Source organism: Melopsittacus undulatus, chromosome 4, assembly GCF_012275295.1.
Source record: "Melopsittacus undulatus isolate bMelUnd1 chromosome 4, bMelUnd1.mat.Z, whole genome shotgun sequence".
Taxonomy (NCBI): Eukaryota; Metazoa; Chordata; class Aves; order Psittaciformes; family Psittaculidae; genus Melopsittacus; species Melopsittacus undulatus.
The window spans coordinates 28,988,547-29,008,352 of NC_047530.1; the positions used below are offsets into that span (position 1 = coordinate 28,988,547).

The 19,806-nt window shown below is 40.6% G+C and overlaps 1 protein-coding gene across 1 annotated transcript in view; it reads left to right on the forward strand.

Moving 5' to 3' along the window:
* FBLN5 (fibulin 5) overlaps positions 1-19,806 on the forward strand; it is a 47,679-nt gene extending 27,873 nt beyond the window's left edge. The window contains exons 5-11 of the mRNA XM_031049325.2: positions 3,822-3,944; positions 6,653-6,769; positions 8,148-8,267; positions 11,039-11,161; positions 11,699-11,825; positions 14,290-14,485; positions 16,502-19,806. Of these exons, the coding sequence (XP_030905185.2) occupies positions 3,822-3,944; positions 6,653-6,769; positions 8,148-8,267; positions 11,039-11,161; positions 11,699-11,825; positions 14,290-14,485; positions 16,502-16,663 (968 nt within the window). The 3' untranslated portion in view covers positions 16,664-19,806. The remainder of the gene's footprint in view (positions 1-3,821; positions 3,945-6,652; positions 6,770-8,147; positions 8,268-11,038; positions 11,162-11,698; positions 11,826-14,289; positions 14,486-16,501) is intronic.

Consider the following 19,806-nt stretch of genomic DNA (forward strand, 5'->3'; position numbering starts at 1 on the left):
GCCCAAGGAGGCTGTAAATGCTCCACCCCTGGCAGTGTTCAAGACCAGGTTGGATAGAGCCTTGGGTGATATGGTTTAGTTTGAGCTGTCCCTGCCCATGGCAGGGGGGTTGGAACTAGATGATCTTGAGGTCCTTTCCAACCCTAACTATTCTATGATTCTATGATTCTGTTATCCTCATTTTTCAGATAGGAAGCAGGGAGGTGGAAGATGAAGAGCATGTATGAGTTCCCACATAAAATACACTGTGGTCACTGCTACTGTGCTGGTTCTTTGTCCTGCTTAGTCACTAGCAGATCCTTCAGTCTGTTTTCACTGAGGACACATCTACTAGTTGACCTCATGGCAATTCTCCTTGTAGCCACATACTGAGTAAACTAGCCAAAATCACAGAAGAGGTATTCCATAAAGCTAGCTGTTAGCAAAATCTAGACTTGCTCTTGGGATGCAGGTAATGTTTTCTAAGGATCTTGGCTATAAAAGGTACTAAAAGCAGGTTCACTATAATGAACTCATCAGTGATGGGTGACATCACCTGATGCTTTCATGGTACTGATGTTAAAATCACCAAATATCACAGTCTATTTACACCCTGAACAGGGGGCAGTGAGGTTTCTATGTTTTCTTGCTAGCTTGCTTTGCTTTAGTAACTATTCTACTCTCCAGCTAGTTAGACTTTACTTTGGGGCTGACATCTCATTGTGTTATTTCTTTCTATGGTGAAGACTCCAACTCCAGCTGTGCTGGATCAGAGACACTCTTCCAGGCTTCAGAAAACTGCATCTCGGGGACTGCTTTGCCATGTGTTCTAATCCTTGTATTGAGTACTCCTTAACTTTTTTTTTATTACCTGAATTTGTCTTATCTGCTTTGAACATACAAAACTGATGACTTTCTAGTATCATGTATAATTAGCATCACAGTCTTACACTAGCATTGTGTGTGATCCCCCATCACAAGGGCAAAGGCAGTACAGATGAACTTTGAAGGGATATTACCAGAGCATGATCACACCTAAGATTTGTGTTCAAATGGGACAGAAATAAGCTGTACAATCACAGTAAGAAATTATTTACATATTATTGACTAGCTGTCAGGTTGTTTCTACCTGCAATTTTCCACTCAACCAAAAATGCCTGAGAGTGTTTTGATATAGTTTCTATGCTGGCACTTAAGTATAGTGAATCCATTATAGGCAATCTCTCTAAGTTTTATAACTAGTTTTCTCCCCAGTGGAAATAATCTGGTTTTTGGTTTTTTCCTTTCTCTGTCAAATGTCTAGTTTTGATTCTATCAGCTACACCAGATTTACTGTATGCTGCACTGTGTAAATGAGCTGGGCAATGTTTCCCTCTGTCTCCCAGTTCTGATATCCTTCAGGATGATACCTAATGGTTAACCAACTATTGTACCAACATATTTTTGGTTGCATTGGCTGAGTCTGTCAGAGTTTGATGGGACATCATGGTAAGGGGCAATCTAAGAGAAAGAGACTGGTAATATAGAACTTGGTGTGTGTACTCAGGCCCAAACAAAAAGATTTGATACTACCAGTAAAGCTGTTTGTACCTGGTGGTTGCATTGAGCTTTATTAATGAAGTCAGCAAAGTATTGTTCACTGTAAATTGTGGGGAGTTAAGGTGTTTTATATAGGGAACTTCAGGTTGATCAGGTTTTCTAGGGACAGCAGAAACCCTTCAGGTAGCCCTGTTGTAAAAAATTTTGCATTCTAATGGAAGTATGTTTCCAATACCACTACAGAAGCTGAAGACTGGGAGTAAGCAGAGAAATCTGATTGGCAGATAGCAAAGGAAAGATGATCTATGTTTTACTTTTCTGGAGTGATTTTACTGCTGCTCATGCAACTGCTACAAAGATGGCTCAGGAACAAAGCTGATCCCATAGCCAGCCATGACTTTTGATGAAGGATGCATGTTGTACCCCTGCAAGAAAGGTACACCACAGAGCAGTAGAGGATCTATAGTCTTCAAACATCATTGCTACCATATGTGGTGGTAAGATCCTGACCTTCATTCTGTCTCCACTATGCTTCATCTGTTAATACTATTGGAAGCAGGGAGCATGGAAAATTAAAACCTCCTTTTTAAGTTTGGGGTAGGTTAGAAACAGCAGAATTGGCCAGATCCCAAGGTCCAACTCCTAAAACAATAAGCAAACTTGACAAATAGAAAGGTTTTTCACTTAGGGGAAAATAATGTCATTTTATTAAATTTATGGTTAGATAAAATCTGTGTTCAAATACTATCAATTACGTTACATGCTGTGTGAAGGGAGGATCCAGAATTCTTAGCCCAATTACAGAAGCAATAGCTGAACTGAGCAGCGTATCTATATAACTACATAGTCTAGACTTGTTATCTTACCCCTTTTCCACTTCCCCCACTGTTCTGTCAAGCTTCGTCTGGCCAATAAATACATGGGAACCGATTTCTGACAGAGTTAATTACCTCTAATTGTCACAGTCTTGTTATCTTACCAGCTTTGACTCACCATAAATTGTTCTGGTACAGATCTTGGCAAGATAAGAACTCTCTCCGTATATATGATATATATGTATTTATTTATGTATCTGAACATGTTAGATATGCTGCTGTGGTGGATTGGCTCAGCTATTTTAAGACTGCTGGGGACTTAGAGCTGCCTGGCTGTGTTAGGTGCCTCAGGGCAGATACTGAGAGGCAATTCCTGCCCTCTGCTCCCTACTCCAGCCCAGCACGTTTGTGAGATACTTTCAGTCGTGATTCAGCAAAGTCTGGGTTAATAAGAATGGCAGGGAGTGGTGGTGTGTGGTGATGGGATGGTCAAGGGAGCAGCACAGTACTTCAGCAAAGGCCAGAGCACAGTATGCTGGAATAAAAAATAGTTTGGGTATCAATAAAGAAAACATAGAAATCTGAGTTGGCTGAAAAAATGAGACAATTTATCTTTTGATATTTCCATTTCTGACATCTAGAGGCAAACCTGATGCCAGAAACATCAGGGAAGAGACCAAGCAAGGAGGGATTCAAATTGAACTTCTGACTCTGAAAGGCATTTTTAATCAGTTAGGTTCCAGGGTCCTGGCTTATATAAATGTAGGAATGCTATTCACCTCCTCTGCAAAAGAAAAAAGAAAAGGAAAGAAAAAAACCCAAAAGCCCACAACAAACCACCCTGAGGCATTGTAATAAAACCCAAATAAGTTACAAATATTAAAGATGGTTAAAAGAAAATTAAAAAGAGTTTTATTGTCAGGAAATTGATTCCAAGGAAGTGAGCTTTTTTTTTTTCTCAGGTGAAGGTTGATTTTGGTTGAACCTTCTGTCAGAAAAATTACAATGAGATAATCTGCACTGGTAAGGGCAGGAAATAATTGTTTTTATATGTCTGAGTTGCGTTTGTACATATCTCGAATTCCCATTCATCTCTATCTCTACAGTGCGGTTATATAGCCCTTTTAGTAGCCTTTCCCTAGGGCTGAACACTGCCATGTAGCATGGAAATCTCAGTTCAGTGACAAAGTTCGGTGTGGAAGTAATAAAAAGCTCAAGGTAATGTGATCCCTCTCTTGAGGAGCTCTGAGAAACACTGAGTCATCTGCAATAGGGAGAGATTTGGTGAGCACTCTAAGTTCTCACCTCTCTCAGATATTTATTACTATGAGTTTTACTTCAGGTCATGGTCATTCTTTCTGCTCCACCACACTTTCGTTCCTCACATGGAGCCAGTGTACACATTGTGAGTGCAAGCCCTTTTACAGTGTGCACAGTCTTTTGCTGTTGCCATTTCTAACATGTTCTTACTGTATTTCTGTGTTGCAGATGTGGATGAATGCGCTTCAGATTCTCATCAATGTAACCCCACCCAGATCTGCATAAATACTGAGGGGGGCTATACCTGTTCCTGCACTGAAGGCTACTGGCTGTTAGAAGGCCAGTGTTTAGGTAAAAACCTCATGTGATATGCTATTTGAGCATCTGTGCTTATGTACCTATGAATAGCTGGAATAATGGCACTGAGCATCTTTGTCAAGTATATGGTTAAACCTTCAGCTACGTGGAAACTGTCTTTCATCTTTGTAAGTGCCAATGGTATGCTTGGCAGAGGCTCCCTTGTGGAACAAAAATGTAGATGTAAATACCATATGATTAGCATCCATGTAACATGTGGGATTTTCATATTCCCAGTCTGAAGGATTTCCTTTCATATAAGATCCATCACAAGCATGTACACAAAAAGATTTATTCTCCAACAGACCTGTCTTTTCCACATTGTGACAATGTGGACCCATAGGAATCGATATCTAATACCAAGAAAAAGACCAGTAAATCCCTAGATTCAACCAACCAAATCTTTTACTTTCGGGTGAGAAATACCTCTGAGCTGGGTGCTGTTCTGGCAGCTTCCAACCAGTTTTATTTCCATTTTATTATTTTCCTTGCAGCAATGTCCTCTTCGTACTTTTAGCTCAGACCTGTTAAAAAAAAGCCATCCCTCAACAACAGCACAGGAAAACCTTCCAGCTCCCCTTTCCTCCAGCCCATTCCCCTCACTTGATGTGCCAATGTGTTAATGAAGTAGACGTCAATTTGAGGTACACATAGAGGATCTAGGAGATAGGATACAATATTTTTTGGTAATGTTTGCTCATTAATGTACCTTTCCCCATGGCACAGGCTGTTTGCCTGCCAGCTCTGCAGAGCTAGACTGTCCTGCCACAACGCCTCTGCTGGAAGGAGAACGGGCTTTCCCTGCCCATTCACCCCTGGATCCTCTCCAGTTATTTTCCAGCTTTCCCCTCTCAAGTACCAATTCCAGTGAAGGACTGACTCACAGCTGCTTTCCCAACTACTGCAAACAGCTGCTGTGTAGCTAATCTGGCTGGGACAGAGCCGAGCCTCATCCCAGCCAGGGTCTGTGCAGCCATAGCCACTTTGGGGAGTCACTGTGTTGTAGTTCTCCTGGGATATGAAATCTCCAAGTCCCTTGCTTCTTAATCTCTGATAATTCTTCTTCTCTTGGGAAAGAAAGACTTGTTCCAGGAGTTATGCAGGTGTATGTGATGGGGTGGAGATGAGAGAGGGCAGGGAGCAGGATTCTGCTTTGCATCACCGGTTTTGTTACCCATTTGGTTCTCTCAGTTACAGCCCAAACAAAAGGGTCATGTCCAGCAATTTGGGATTTAGACATGGATCTAAAGTACTTTACTGCTTGACGGATATACCAGAGAACTGAAATGGCTGTATTGCTGAACTGATTCGGGTACCTGCTTATGTTATTTAAAATAAGCAATAATACCCCTGTGCTGCCCATTTTAAACAGTTATGTGAGATTATTACAAGACAATGCAAAGAGCTAAAAGCAAATTGTGTTTACAGTTGCTATGTTTTTCCCTAAGTGTCAGAAAATTCTCAATTTTCCATGCCTTTGGAGAAGTGACTTTGGCTGGTGTAAAGCAGCAGGAGACCATTTACTGTAATCTGAGGTTTTTGAGACAGGCTTTTTTGGTGCACTGTTAGTAAACCACAGTTACAAAAAACTACACTTCTGTCAGTTGTAATTATCCCTGTATCTACAGCAGTATCCACACAACCCACGCACAAAAGCAGCCATATAGAAGTCCTTATCCTCAAAATGTAGCACTCTTGAGATAACAGTCCTGCAAAAGCCAAAGTATGTATTTATTGTAATGTATTGTATTCATGAAATGAGATATTAATTTACTTAAAACCCCATGTTACTTTTTTCAGGATTTAGGCCAAGCTTCTGCTGGTCTACATACCATACCTGACCCTGGACTTTAGGTTATCTTGCTGTCTGACCAGAGATAATACACTTGTTTTTCTACTGCACAAACTTGACTTCAGAGCTTTGAGAGTAACCATTAAAAAAATCTCCATAAATCAAAAGCCAATTGATGCTAAAGGAAACGTAAAATTTTGGAAAGGTCAGCTACTTCAGGTGTTTCATTCCAATTCTTAGTCCAGGGGCTAAATTCTTCTAGCATTTGCCATCACACATATCTTACACCATTTTCTTGTGCTTTTTAGTTCCATTTATCGCTAATGCTGCAATTCAGGCCAAACTGCTATTTTGGCATTAAATGTACTGTTTACATTTTAGAGGCTGTGATTTGTCTGTTAAAAATGAATATAAAATATGAATGTGACTATTCGGAAAAAAAATCCTTAAAGAATACTGCTTTTCTAGTGAGTAGCTTTGGTATTTGTATAGGTAAAAAATTATTTCTATCTATCTTGCTTCTGACAAAACTTTGCTACAATGTTGGCTGTGCTTGTGCTGATGGCCTATGCCAGCTACCAGGTATGCTTTGGGGTGCCTGCTTAAGGGAACTGATTCTTGGCTTCTGTGTGGTATCACATTAAGACGATGATTACAATAATGACATTCAGTTCATGGGACATACCGATAGATGTCAACTGTGGATAAAAACACATTACTACATTCTTCTGGGTTGAGACATACTTTAACTGACTCTGGGTCTGAACATCTGAAAGTTTGGCTGTTATATCCCTAACCAGTATGCTGGGTTATGTCTGTGTTATTGGTACTGTTGACTTGGTGTGTTTGCTGCTTTGTACCTGCATGTGAAAATGCAGGCAACTCTATTTTTCATTTTTCCCATCTATAGATATAGATGAATGTCGCTACGGCTACTGCCAGCAGCTGTGTGCCAATGTACCTGGTTCCTACTCCTGCACATGCAACCCAGGCTTTACCCTTAATGATGATGGAAGATCATGCCAAGGTACAGTGAATGACTGAAATCTTTGGTCCCAACCCAGCAGCTCCCTTAAAACTTGCTTATGTTTTAGAATACAAGTAACCTTCCTAGCACTGTTTTTAAAACATTAATGTTTGTCAGCCTGAGATATTTCTGCAGTTTCACAGTAACTCAGAGGGGTACAGGCACAACATGACTGGTATATGGAGAGAAATACGCACAGAGACCCAAACCCCCTAAAATCTAGAGTTACTTGATTCACTGAAATTACCAAGAGTTTAAATACTGATTTCATATCTAAAATCTGAGGCTATGTGACCCACCTGAGACAGGAAAACTCTGTCAGATCAGTAAATTAGATCTGAGTCTCCCAAGTTCCAGACTTGGGTCATGAGCATTGGACCACCTTCTGCTGTGATATGCTACCTCAACCGAAGTCATAGAATTTATCACAGAATCATAGTATGAACTAGGTTGGAAAAGACATTTTAAGATCATCACATCCAGCCTCTATCCCAGGACTGACCACTAAACCATGTCACTGAGGGCCTCATCTACACGGGTTTCAAACACTTCCACGGGTGGTGATTCCACCATCTGCTGGAGGCTGGGCAGCCTGTTCCAATGCCTGACCACCCTTTTGGTGAAGAAATTTTCCTTAGCACCCAACGTAAATTTCCCCTGATGCAGCTTGAGGCTGTTACGTGTCATTATTTGGGAGATTAGCTCCTTCTTCCTGTCAGATAGTTGTAGAGTAGTAAGGCCCTCCCTTCTCGTCACCAGATTAAACAACCCCAGTTCTCTCAGCCACTCCTCATAAGCCTTCACCAGTTTCATTTCTCTTCTCTGGAAGTCAACACAAATTCTTCATAAAGCCTGTCTGTAGCTAAGCAAGGGCATCTTCCCACATGTTATGGGAAATGATCTCTGCTAATAATGAACTGCTAATGAGGAACTGCTCATGTCCTAAAATGAGAAAAAAAAAAAGGTTTTGTGTTAGTCCTAGGTTTCCTTGAGGAATGTTCCTTATTGCATTATCTTCCTCAGGAATATCCTGCTGCATTTTTTCTCAGGTCTGTTATGACAAATCAGTTCAATGGCTTTAAAATTGCAGGATAAAGGCAGAAGCATTTGTAATAAATGTTTCATCTGCATCTTCCATGTTTTGGTTTTTTTTATTGGAGACATTCCCAGAATGCCTCATTTCCACATGTGTTGTGTTTCCAGCATGCTATTTCCAGGCATCAGCCTGAATCCTAATAAACAATGCTGACTTGGCTGTATTTTTTCAGAACAAATCCTTTTGACTGTACAGCTAATCTCTTTGAAAGTTTTACAGTAATGAGTTAAAAACAGAGTTTGGGGTGAAGTCAGTGATACATTGGGTGTTGGTTTTCCATAGATGTGAACGAATGTACAAGTGAAAACCCTTGCACTCAGACCTGCGTCAATACCTATGGCTCTTTTCTTTGCCGCTGTGAACCTGGCTATGAACTGGAAGCTGATGGAGTTAACTGCAGTGGTAACTATCTCTAGTTATTTATTGTTTTGTTTTCTTTAGTTCTGTGAAGTTTTCATTTTCCAGTGTACTGTTTTGTACATGCTTTTTCACCTTGGTCCATGGTTAGCACAAGGACTGCTGCAACTTTTACAATCTTCTTTCTAGTTAAAGCACACATCAAATACCCAGAAAAGCACAAGAAAAGAGGGCTGTAAAAGGTTTTAAAGAAATAAGCTGCATATTAAAAAGCTCCAAGATAACAGCAAGACATAAGAAAATGCTTTGTAATGCTGAACAGGAAAATTTGTTAGAGCAAGTGAAGGGATAGTCTTAGAACACTCTTCCATGATTAAATGCTTTGTATAAACCGCTTTTCCATTTGTCTATTGTATTCCTCTTGCTCTCATGACTGCACACTTCTGCCTGAAACCTCCCTCAGAAGTCCTTTATGCCTCTGGCTACACTTCAGAAACAGTATATATTTTCTCAGTACAGCTATTGCTTATCTGTTCATCCCATAGCAGAAGAAACTGCTCATGTCACTGTACTTTTTCTCCCTCGTTTTTGTTTTTATTGCTTTATTTTAATTGAAAGCAAAACTTATTTCTTCACTTCATGTTCCCACAGCCTGATAAAATTAGAGAATTCAGCCAATATTTCTTTGGAAGGAAAATACTTGTTTTTTTAATTTACAGTAAACAGATGTAATGTGCCATTTCTGAGAGAGAAGGACATGTAATATGCAGTATGTGTGTAGATTAGTGTTTCTAAAGTGTTTTTTCTCTGCAAGCATCCTTATTATAAGGGCAAGAACCAAGAGTTAAATCTCTACAGGGTCTTCTAAATTTAACATTTAAAGCTGCAACACCTAACTTAAGTTTTCTGTATTCTAATGGAGTTTCTCCTTCTAAGTTAGACTCCTGCATCTTTTTATGTGCTCCTGGGCTAACAGGGGCCTGAACAAGTGAAGATCAATACAATGGCACATAAACACTGCCAGTGCAAAATGCTAACAGAAGAGGTGGCGCTTGAGTCTCATTCATGTTGGAAACTTAAGACAGCAAAAGGGACTTTCCACCACCCAGATTTAGAGCAGAAAACCTTTTCTTGATAGCTCTGTGCAAGAAAATGCTTGTCAGATTTTTTCTGGATGAGCTTCTTTCACTTCACAAGCAATCACTAGACATTGCTGATGCTCATGAAGGGAATGGCTGGTTAGGAGGACACTCCTATGGGGCATCTTGGATCTTGGATCCAGATGTACTTCAACAGCTGCTGGATTACTCCACAGCAGCTAGGTTAACTTGAAGGTGGGAAGTGTCCCTGCCCCAGTTGAAGGGGTAGAGATTTCAACCTGGCTTTCCCAACACTGGCGGTATTTTCTAGTCACAGGGGTCTTGCATGTGCATTAGATGTGCTCTGAAATGCCTACCATCTTGTCCTCTGCAGGTTGTCAGCAGAATGCCAGAAGTGTTTAGGGACAGTAAAGGTGTGTCTGCCCTGTGTGGGCTCAGTGGCAGAAATGTAGGACCCTTGGGGCTTTAAGTCCCTCCAGCACCTCCAGCTGAGCCCAGGTTATATGAAGTCGATGTGCTGGAGGTATGTGCTTGGACACCTGGAGGGGGTGGGTGATCTCTCGGTCCCTTTATGGAGTCAGCCCTCAGTCCATGTTCTGTTAGGAAGGTGGGTTTTTATCAGCAAACTCACTGGGCCAAGTCACAAAATAACAGGACTATGTAGGTGTAGAATTCCTTTCATCTGCCTTTTGATAATGTGGCTACAGCCATAAAGCCACTTTAATACATTTGGTCTTCAAATACTTTCCAATCCATCTGCACAAAACACTGAAAGTGGATAAATGGACTGAGCCCAATTTAGAAGAAAGCGAAATTCAGTCTGAAGAGTAAAAGTGATTTGCCTGGGAGAGTCAACATGTTAGATCTGGGAATAAGAACTTGGGAGTTCCTGGCTGGGGCTTCGGCCTTTGTTTCTTTCTTCCCCTGAACAGGGAAATAAGGAAATGATTAACTGCAGCCTCCCTCAGTCTAGTGCCTTTGCATGTGTTTTCCCTTCAGTCAGCCATGCCTCCATGTGCAGCTCTGAAGTCCCTATTTCTCACTTAAGCACAATTCTGCAGACTAAAATGACTGATCAATTAATGAGTGCAAGGGGAAAAGAGCACAATTTCGGCTTTCAGTCAAAGAATTGATAGACTGCTTAGCTTCCTGCATATCTGGGAGATGGCTGGGCCTTCCAGTAGATCTGGCTATGATGAGCTCTGTAGGCTTGCTGGAATGCCTTGGAAGTAACTGGCTAGAGGCTAAGAAACATAAAACAGCCAGGGCTGGCTGCAGGACTTCTGCTGGGACCCATGTGGCCCTGGGAAAGGGAAGTTTGCTCTCCAAAAAAAAAAGAGGGGGAAAGAAAGCAAAGAAAACCATTGCCAAGTCTCTCCTTTTAAATTACAGTTGCAGCTTTGTTGTTGGAGTGGCTCTATCTCTGACGTAAAACAGAACTGAAAACTTGGCCAACTGCTGACAGGTATTAGAAAACAAAAATGAATAAATAAACTGCATTGTGGTCAGCAGCAGTTTTGATTTCCTGAGGAAAAAAGTGTTTAACCATGAACTTGTCGTATAGTGTTTTGCTAGGCTGCTCCAAAGCTCTAGGGAGCTGGAGAGTGCCAAGCTCCAGCTGGGGTGATGGGCACCTAGTCTGGATGGCCACCTGCCTGTGGTACTGCTCCTTTGACTATAAAGCCAAAGACACTAAATCTTGTTTTACCACTGCAGACATGGATGAATGCAGCTTCTCAGAGTTCCTCTGCCAGCATGAATGTGTGAATGGGCCTGGTTCTTACTACTGTGTCTGTCCTTCGGGCTATAACTTGCTTGATGATAACAGAAGCTGCCAAGGTAAGAACATTCCTGCACTGATTAAAACCCAAGGGGACCAGGAAATAGTCCTGTGTCTGGAAAGGTTTTCAAGAATTGAGATGCTTTGTCTTGGCACTGCACAGTGAAATACTCGTAGGGGCCAATTATGTAATTCTGTTAAGAATGTCATCACGTGAATAGTCCCACTGAGGTGAATTGGTGTGTTGGTGTAAGACTTTACTGACTAGGAAACAGCTACATGGCAAAGCCCTCAGATGCATTCCTCTCTGCTGCACGTCTCTCTTTAGTTTTCCCATTCTCTAAGGTCAGAGGGCTTGAGCAGCCGATTTCCTTCCTATTTTTGCAGCTGTCAGCATATGGGAGCACTCCAACAGCAGAAATGAATGGAGTAAAAACTGATCTTAAAACAGGAGCCAGTTAACAAAAGGCCACTTCTCATGGTGCAAGAGTGTTAGGAATTTTGGGGCAACCTCTTAAGATGGAAACTGGCTTGTAAGAGTTGTGTCTTGTGCGTATTTTGCTGATCTACCCTTTCTCTTGTTTCTGGTGTTTTAGATATCAATGAATGTGAAATCAGAAATTTCACCTGCACTCCACAGCAAACATGTTTCAATATCCCAGGAGAATATAAATGTTTAGACCCAGTACGATGTGAGGATCCTTATATCCAGATTAATGAGAAGTGAGTAACATACCCACAGCCACAAAAGCAAATTCTCTCTAGAGTGAACAAAACAGGCTGCATTTTCATAACACAGCCATGAAATGTGTCTAGAAAGCTATGCATACACGCTGTTGCTGCATTTACCATTGGTAAGCTTTGTAAATATAAGAAATTGCAGTTCCTTACCAGATCACCAGGTGGGATATGATATGATACTCAGATGTGTGGGAAGTTAGACTGGAATAATACTTACCAGGGAGTAGAGAAAACAGCAAGGTTTGTAATGTAATAAGAGACATTTACTTATATTACTGACTTCATATATGCTCAAATTCAGCCTGTTTATTAGTATGAATATTTCCTGTAAATATGAACTATTTTATGTCTGGGAAATAACTTAAAACATTAGATGACAGTTATAGCAGAATACAGGTAGTTTCCTAGTGCTTAAAGGTCAGAGATGCTGAAAAGTCCACAGACTGATTTGCCTTGTGCAGAAATCTAGTATGTCTGGGTAGGCTGTTAGCACTGTTACTGTCTAAATTTGGAATTATTAGAGCAAGAAAAATAAACCCCACATTTCTAAAAATTGTATGTTTCTTTTACATTTTTGTAAATGTTTTTCTGGGGCTCAAAATATTTCAGCTCCAGACAGATGTCTGTATATTGCAGACCATAGTATTTCGCCCATAGTATTTCACCCATAGTGTTTGGGGGTTGGAAGTAGATGATCTTAAGGTCCTTTCCAACCCTGACTATTCTATGATTCTATGATTCTATGATTCTATGATCTGAACTGGATTTTTAAACATCTGAAATCTCTGTATATAGGTTGCCAGGTTGGACGGGGTCTTAAGTAACCTGGTCTAGTGGAAGGTATTCCTGCCTGTGGCAGGGCGGTTGGAACTAGGTGATCGTTAAGGTCCCTGCCAACTAAAAAACTTTCTATATTCTGCAATCTGATGATCTAAATTCCCCAGAGCCCAACTACAGAGTCCTCATAGATCAGATTGATTAGAATTTTTGATCTCTGAACTTTCTATTTGGTGGCCTTGGTTGGTGCCTAGATGTGACAGTGTTTAATTTGTGGCATCTGTCTAGAAGTGGTCAGTATAAAAGCCATGTGAATTCCTTGCATCTGTGTTTTCTGTGGAAGGAATTGGGTGTTTGTAATGCCAGGAGTCTTTTTATGGTGGTCATGCCAGATGAACTGTCTTAAACTGGTTTCAGTAGTGGAGGTAATAGAAAAAATAAGCAAAAAGACACAACTCTATTTCAGTAAATTCCCATCATGGCCTATATAAAGTGACATCCTGCCTCACAACTTTACTAGAGTTTTCTGAAGAAATCAGCAACATGTGGCTAGGGCACATGGGCTGAGGCAGTCTCCTTGGTTTTCAGAGAACCTCACATAATCTTATGTAAATTAAGCAGCCATAAGGAAGAGAGAAGTCCCTGGCACAGAAGAGTAAGAGAAAAAGTAAATACAGTATTAAATTGTCAACTTTCACAGTGAAGTTCTGCAGGGGTTTGAGCTGGACCTACTTTGCGAAACATTCATAAGCAAGGATAAATCATAAGATGGGCAAAGTCAGCAGGACTACCTGAGGACAGTAGAGAAAAGTGGTGGTCAAAAAAGAAGTGCAGAAGGAGCCTTAATGACTGTGCAATAACAGTAGCAGATGAAATTCAGTGTAGATGAATGTAAAGTAAAAAGACAACCCCAAATCAAGTAAAAAGCTCTGATCTGATCATAATCCACCCAAACTGAGATTTGAGGGTTGTTATAGATATATCTATGATCTGCAATATTTACCTAATGATCTGAATTTGAGCTGTTAATTGGTAGATAATGTCCGTAGAGCACATGCCATTGTGTACCCCTATCTTCAAGACCATGCAGTTCCTTATCTTCCTTTCAAAATAAATATAACTGGACAAAAGTTCATAAAGAGCAGTGAGGATTATCAGAAGTATGAAACAGCTTCCTTGTTAAGACTCTTCAGCCATGAGCAGGGTCAAATATGAAACCCTGAGGTGTGTGAGGAGGATGAGCAGGGATTGCCTGGCTGCCCTCCTTTCAGTAGAAGATCTGGAAGAATCAAAGCCAACAAGGGGCACTGCAGAGAGGTGAAAGGGGGCTGTGGAGCTCCTGGCTGCAGATGATGAACATTCATGTGGGTATAAGGGGAAGCTGGACAAGCTGATTAATAAGAAAGAGAATGTTGTCTCTAAGGAGACAAAGGATTACAAGATATTTTGGCCTAGAAGACAAGAAAAAGAAGGCAGGGATATAGGTGGGTCAGAATAGCAACACAGGGAATGAAAAATGTAAGAAAATTCATTACAAGTTTCACTGATTCTTTTTTAGCTGGTCAACAACATTATTTGTTTTTTTATTTAAGCAGCTGTATTTGCATTAAAGAATCAAATATTACAGAAGTTTGTAACCTCTGATGACAATCCTATCTCTAACAATTAGCCGCTGCATGTGTCCAGCTGAAAACGCCGGTTGCAGAGATCAGCCATTCACCATCTTGTACAGAGTGATGGATATGGTGTCTGGGCGGTCTGTGCCTTCTGACATTTTTCAGATGCAAGCAACAACTCGCTACCCTGGAGCCTATTACATCTTCCAAATCAAATCAGGGAATGAGGGCAGGGAATTCTACATGCGGGTAAGTCTGGTGCTCACTGGGAAAAAACACTGAGTTAACGTCTCATTAGCTGAATATCCTCATAGCAGAACTTAGTTTTAATGAATATCTTTTAAAGATTGAGTATGAAGCATTTTCACATGTAGACATGCAAAGCAGTGAGCTGATCTGCAGTGGTTGCTGGCTTTTTCAGGAACGTAACTGACTCAAAGCAAACACACTTTTTTTTTAGGAGACATTAGGTTCAGGAAAATCCAGGGCTTAACCCACATCTAAGAATAGCTCAGGGCTTCCATGCTCAAGAGAAACTATGTGCCAAACCTTTTATACTTGATGGACAATCAGTAATTGTCACTGAGTCAATGGTGTTTGTTTGCTATATTAAACTCTTCATTGGAAATTGGGAAAAAAATAAAAATCACGAAGTAAAAAAACACCAAGCAAACAAACAAAAAACAAACAAACAAAAAACCCCACCAAACCCCAGCCTTTATCTCAGCAATTGATTTTCTGGGTTCTTTTCTTTCATTTGTTATATTTTTTTTCACTGAAAATACACATTTTATGTATTTATTGTTAGAGGAATACACAACTACTTTTTTCTTTAATCTGAATTTTCCTCAGAAGACATCTCTGTTCTCCAGTCATGTTTACTGCACCTCTGATATGTAGGGAAGATGGGAAGCATCTGCACAGAATGAGGCAGAGGCACCAGGGATGGTGACATTCAAAAGGTTGATTTTTAACCCTAGGCAAAACCTGGCTTTGGTATTCACCTTAAGTAATATTCAGCAGTTATTGATGGTTCCCGTTGCCCACAGAAATCAGTAGTGTGGTAGATTCCAATTTCTCACAAGAGCCTGATTCTCACTGTAAAAAAAGGAAAATGTTTCAAAATACTGGAATGTCAAGTGGTCCCAGAATTATCATTTACATCTCACAAGAGCTTTCCTGTTCCAAAGCCATTACTGATGCCACCAACCTTTCCCATTCATCTGAGTTGATCCACCAGATGCTAAGGCTCCAGCGATCAGTACCAGTGCTCAAGTTGCTTGTTTTCTTCATTTATCACACCACCGTTTATTTGTCACCTAAGCCACTCTGTTCGCACAAGCTACCCCTTCCCTGGCAGCAGATTAATTCTCCGCTCAGGTCGTAGCCAGCAGGTGGTGCCCAGTCGTTGCTTCGTTGCTTTGGGAAGAGGTAAAGGCGGGGCAAGGGCAAAAGCCCGGACCCTGCTCCCGGCGGCTGAGGCACCAGGGGCTGTCCAGCTCCTCACAGCTTTGCCGAGCTTCTCAGATCAGAGATAACACGAACTGCTCAGTTTAGCGATAAAACAGGTAACTCTTTGTGTACATAAATTTCTGTCACAAAAATAAACCGAAATGCACTTGGTCTTAACATCAGAAGCTCTGATTCTTAAATGTTCATAATCCACTGCTCTGGCCAAATATTTCAAAGGTCTGCTTCCTCTTACTACAGACAGATTTTTCTGAACTGCCTTCACATATTTAAAGCTCTCTTCAGAGGGTAAGGTTTTGTAATGTTAATATATGCAATTATATAACAAACCCTGATCCTGTTTGCATAGGAGCATCTGTTATTTGAGATCTGTTAACGTAACGCCTTCTTGTTGTTCACTGCTGCAATATAATACTGTTCTTTACATCAAACAAAATAATACCTTCCTCCCTTCCCCACAACCCAAAAAAAAAAAAAAAAAAAAAAAGATGTCACTACATGTTTATGCCCTAAATCCATGTTTTCATCCTTTCCCTTTTGGGCAATAGCAAATTTCTATGTTCAATAGCTCCTTTTGTGTTCAGGGCTCCCAAAGGTTCTACAAACTGTAGACAGTGGTATTTCATACAAAACACTGAGATGGAGCCAAGTGTTGAAGTCAAGCTATCTCTCCCCTGAATTTCAGTGGCTTCAAACAATGCAACAGAAACCATTTATTTGGGGTGCTTGAAGACTGTAGTGAGGCAATAGTAAATAATGAGCAATCTTACCTGCTTTCTCTTGTTTTGTGCACAGCAAACGGGACCAATCAGTGCTACTCTGGTGATGACTCGCCCTGTGAAGGGCCCCCGTACTATTGAGTTGGACTTGGAAATGATCACTGTTAACACCGTCATCAACTTCAGAGGAAGCTCTGTCATCCGGCTGAGGATATACGTATCACAATACTCCTTCTAAACCCTGAGTTCATGCTCTGAAAACATTAATATGAGAGATGGTTCTTCCTCTGCAGAACTCTCATCAGAAGCCAGTACATATAGCAGCTCCAAACCAAATCAGTACTTCTACAGACCCGTGACCTATGCCTGTCTGAGGAGTGAGGCCTCTTCATGCACAGCCCCTACCAGGCTGCAGGCATCTGAAGATCTATTGTCAGCAGATCCCATATGATTCTCTATGTGGTCATACATTTTAAGGAGTCTTCTTTCCATTGTAAACACTTCTAGGGTATGAGTCTTCTATTTCAAAGATTGTGAACCTTTGTAGCTCCAAGGCTGCTTGGCAAAAAGCACCAAAGAAACTGAGAAAAAAGCTGGCTTTTGCAATCTTGCCTTTTTATTATTATTATTATAAATGGAAAGCAGACAAACAAGCACAAAAAAGAAACAAAAAGTCACTTACTGAAACTAGAGATCTCAGAAGTCCTAACTTACATTCCCAATTATCGCTGGAATTATCAGTCAGGCACTGTCTCAATTCACCGTGCATTTGTCTTAGTTTCTCCTGTTTTTCCTTTGATTTCATTTTATACTTAAAACTCATTGTAAATTCATTCAAAAATACAGGTTTTACTATATAATCTTCTACTTTCTAGCAAGATGTCACATGTTTGGGTTCCTTCCTGTATTAAATCTTTCTATATATAACAGAGTTCATAGAAATCTATCACTGGATGGTATGTTTTACAATATTGAGGATGCTACGCTTATTTTCACCCAGGCTCTTTAATATAGGCCTCCACTGCCAGAAGAGTGTCCAGGATCTTTAGAATGGATAAACCCCAGAACTTTATTTTCCTGTTTTCCTGAGTTTGGTAGTTGCAGACAGTTTGTAATGGTTATAAGGTAGCGATACTAACTTTGTAGTTGAGGTTACAACTAATCTCCTGTTCAAAGATCACTCAGGCGGTCCAAATTGCTTCAGAAAAATATTAATTGTTATGTTCATGTGCAGTCTCCCTCCTGAATTCCTAACACTGGGGAGAACAAGCTGAAAAGGACTTGGACCAGTCTTACCATTCATGCCTCTGCCACAAAGCAAACCCCACTATACAAGTACCCAGACCTCCAATGAAGGGATCCTTCAGTTTCTGTAGGCAATGTCTTCTCAGGTATAACTGCTGTAACCAACAGAAAGTTTCTCCTAAATTCTAACCTGAATCTCTGCTGTTGTAACTTAAATCCATTGCTTTTTAGCCTGCTTCCAGTAGAAACAGAGAACAGTTTATCTTCCCCTTTGCCGCAGTTTTAAACGTGTCTAAAGGCTGTTGTCATGTCTCCCCTCAGACTGTTCCTCTCTAGTCTAAACAAAACCAATTCTTTTGGTCTTTCTTCATACATCACATATTCTGGACCTTTGATCATTTGTGTTACTCTCATCTGGATTCTCTCCAGTTGGTTCACATCCTTCTTGAAGTGCAGTGCCCAAAACTGTGAAAAGTATTCCAGCTGAGGCCTCACAGTGCTAAGCTAAATCTATATATATGTTCAGGAGTTTGAAAAAAAACTAAATAAAAATTGTATAGTTTGGAGATATAATGCTTATCTTGTTGAAGCCACTGGCAGTTTGGTCTTTTATTTTAATAGGGATGAGGGTTCATATGCCTGGTTCTTAAATTTCTCTGAAACAAGCTCTTCTGCTTTTCCCCTTGCTACTTTCCTTCTTGCCTTATTTGCCCTCTAGCATTGCCATGGCAGGAAATATAACCTTTGCTTTGCCTTTTTGGGAGCTGGAACTGCATAATGCTAATTGGTAAAAGAAGTTTATGAAGATTATAATGGAAACAGGCAGGAGCAGAGTGGAAGCATTATGTGAGGTCTTCGTTAAAGTGGAGGATTAAATTGGAGAATACAGACTCAGAAAGTTATCACAGCACAGACTGCATTACACAGTCAGAAAACTGACTCTTGTTCCTAATAAGCTTTGTGAGTTAGTCTGGAGCTGGGTTTCCCTAGCTTTATCAGAGACTCTGCTCTTTTTATTTGTACTCAGTTTGAGGGGAGCTGTGATGTGGTAACTGACAACAATGAAACACTGAGTTGAGTGTGCTTTAGCACCTTCTATTTCTTCTTAAAGTTGTCTCCATGCTGCCACAATGCCCTGGATCTTGTGCCTTACAGCTCTGTATGTAGGCTGTCCTTTATTGTAAAAACAAAAGGTCTGGAGAAGGACTCCAAAGTTTAGCAGGCCAAACTGAGGGCAGGAAGCCAATGAGTTTTGTGAATAGCCAATTTGGAGGAGATAAATGTAGAGGAAATGTGGACAGAAATATCAGAAACAAGAATGTGTTTCTTGAGTGTATCATGGCTCATCATATACCACAGTCTTGGAGGGGAAAGTAGAGACCAGCAGGAAAGAGGAATGTTAGTTTCTAACCAAAAGTACTCATATGTCCCAGATGATGGAAGTGAGACATGGGAAACAAAGCAGGCTCTGGTGGCCCAGAGAGGAGGCAAGGGTCAGGCAGGGTCTCTTACATTTAAGATGTTAAACTCTTCACATGCTGAAAGTTTTCCCAGCACTTAAAAGCCCCATTTTTCTCTCTTTTGTGCCCCTATGTTAAGGTTTATTCATGCTCAGCTGAGAAGTCCTCTTCTTCCTGACATCACATCACCCCGTGGAGATGAAGCACACCCTGTTAGGCATCAGACAGTTTCTCACTTCTGGGCTGTTCTCCCATGGCCTCCACATACCAGCCTGATTTAACCCTAATTTAGAAACATCAGACCCCAGAGGAATTCCATAACAAAACACTTTGTTAAGAGAGTAAAGCTTGAACACTTCGTTTTAGCAGGGCTCCAGCAAGTACTCATAAAACTTTACACTTTCTATATAAACATTCTGCGCCTTAAAAAAAAAGTGAAAAGTCTGGAAACAAAGGAATTCAGCCACTTCTCAAATGCCATAACATCTTTTATCACTCACTATCACTCCAGCCAACTTTAACTTTGCCAAAATATATGCCAATCTCAAAATAATAAATTACTAGCAGTTTATAACATCTAAACTCTCCATTTCCTAGTCTGGGGTCTGTTTCCCATAGACCATCGCAGACTTGTATAATACAGTAATTCTCACCAAATTAAAAAAAAAAAAAAAAA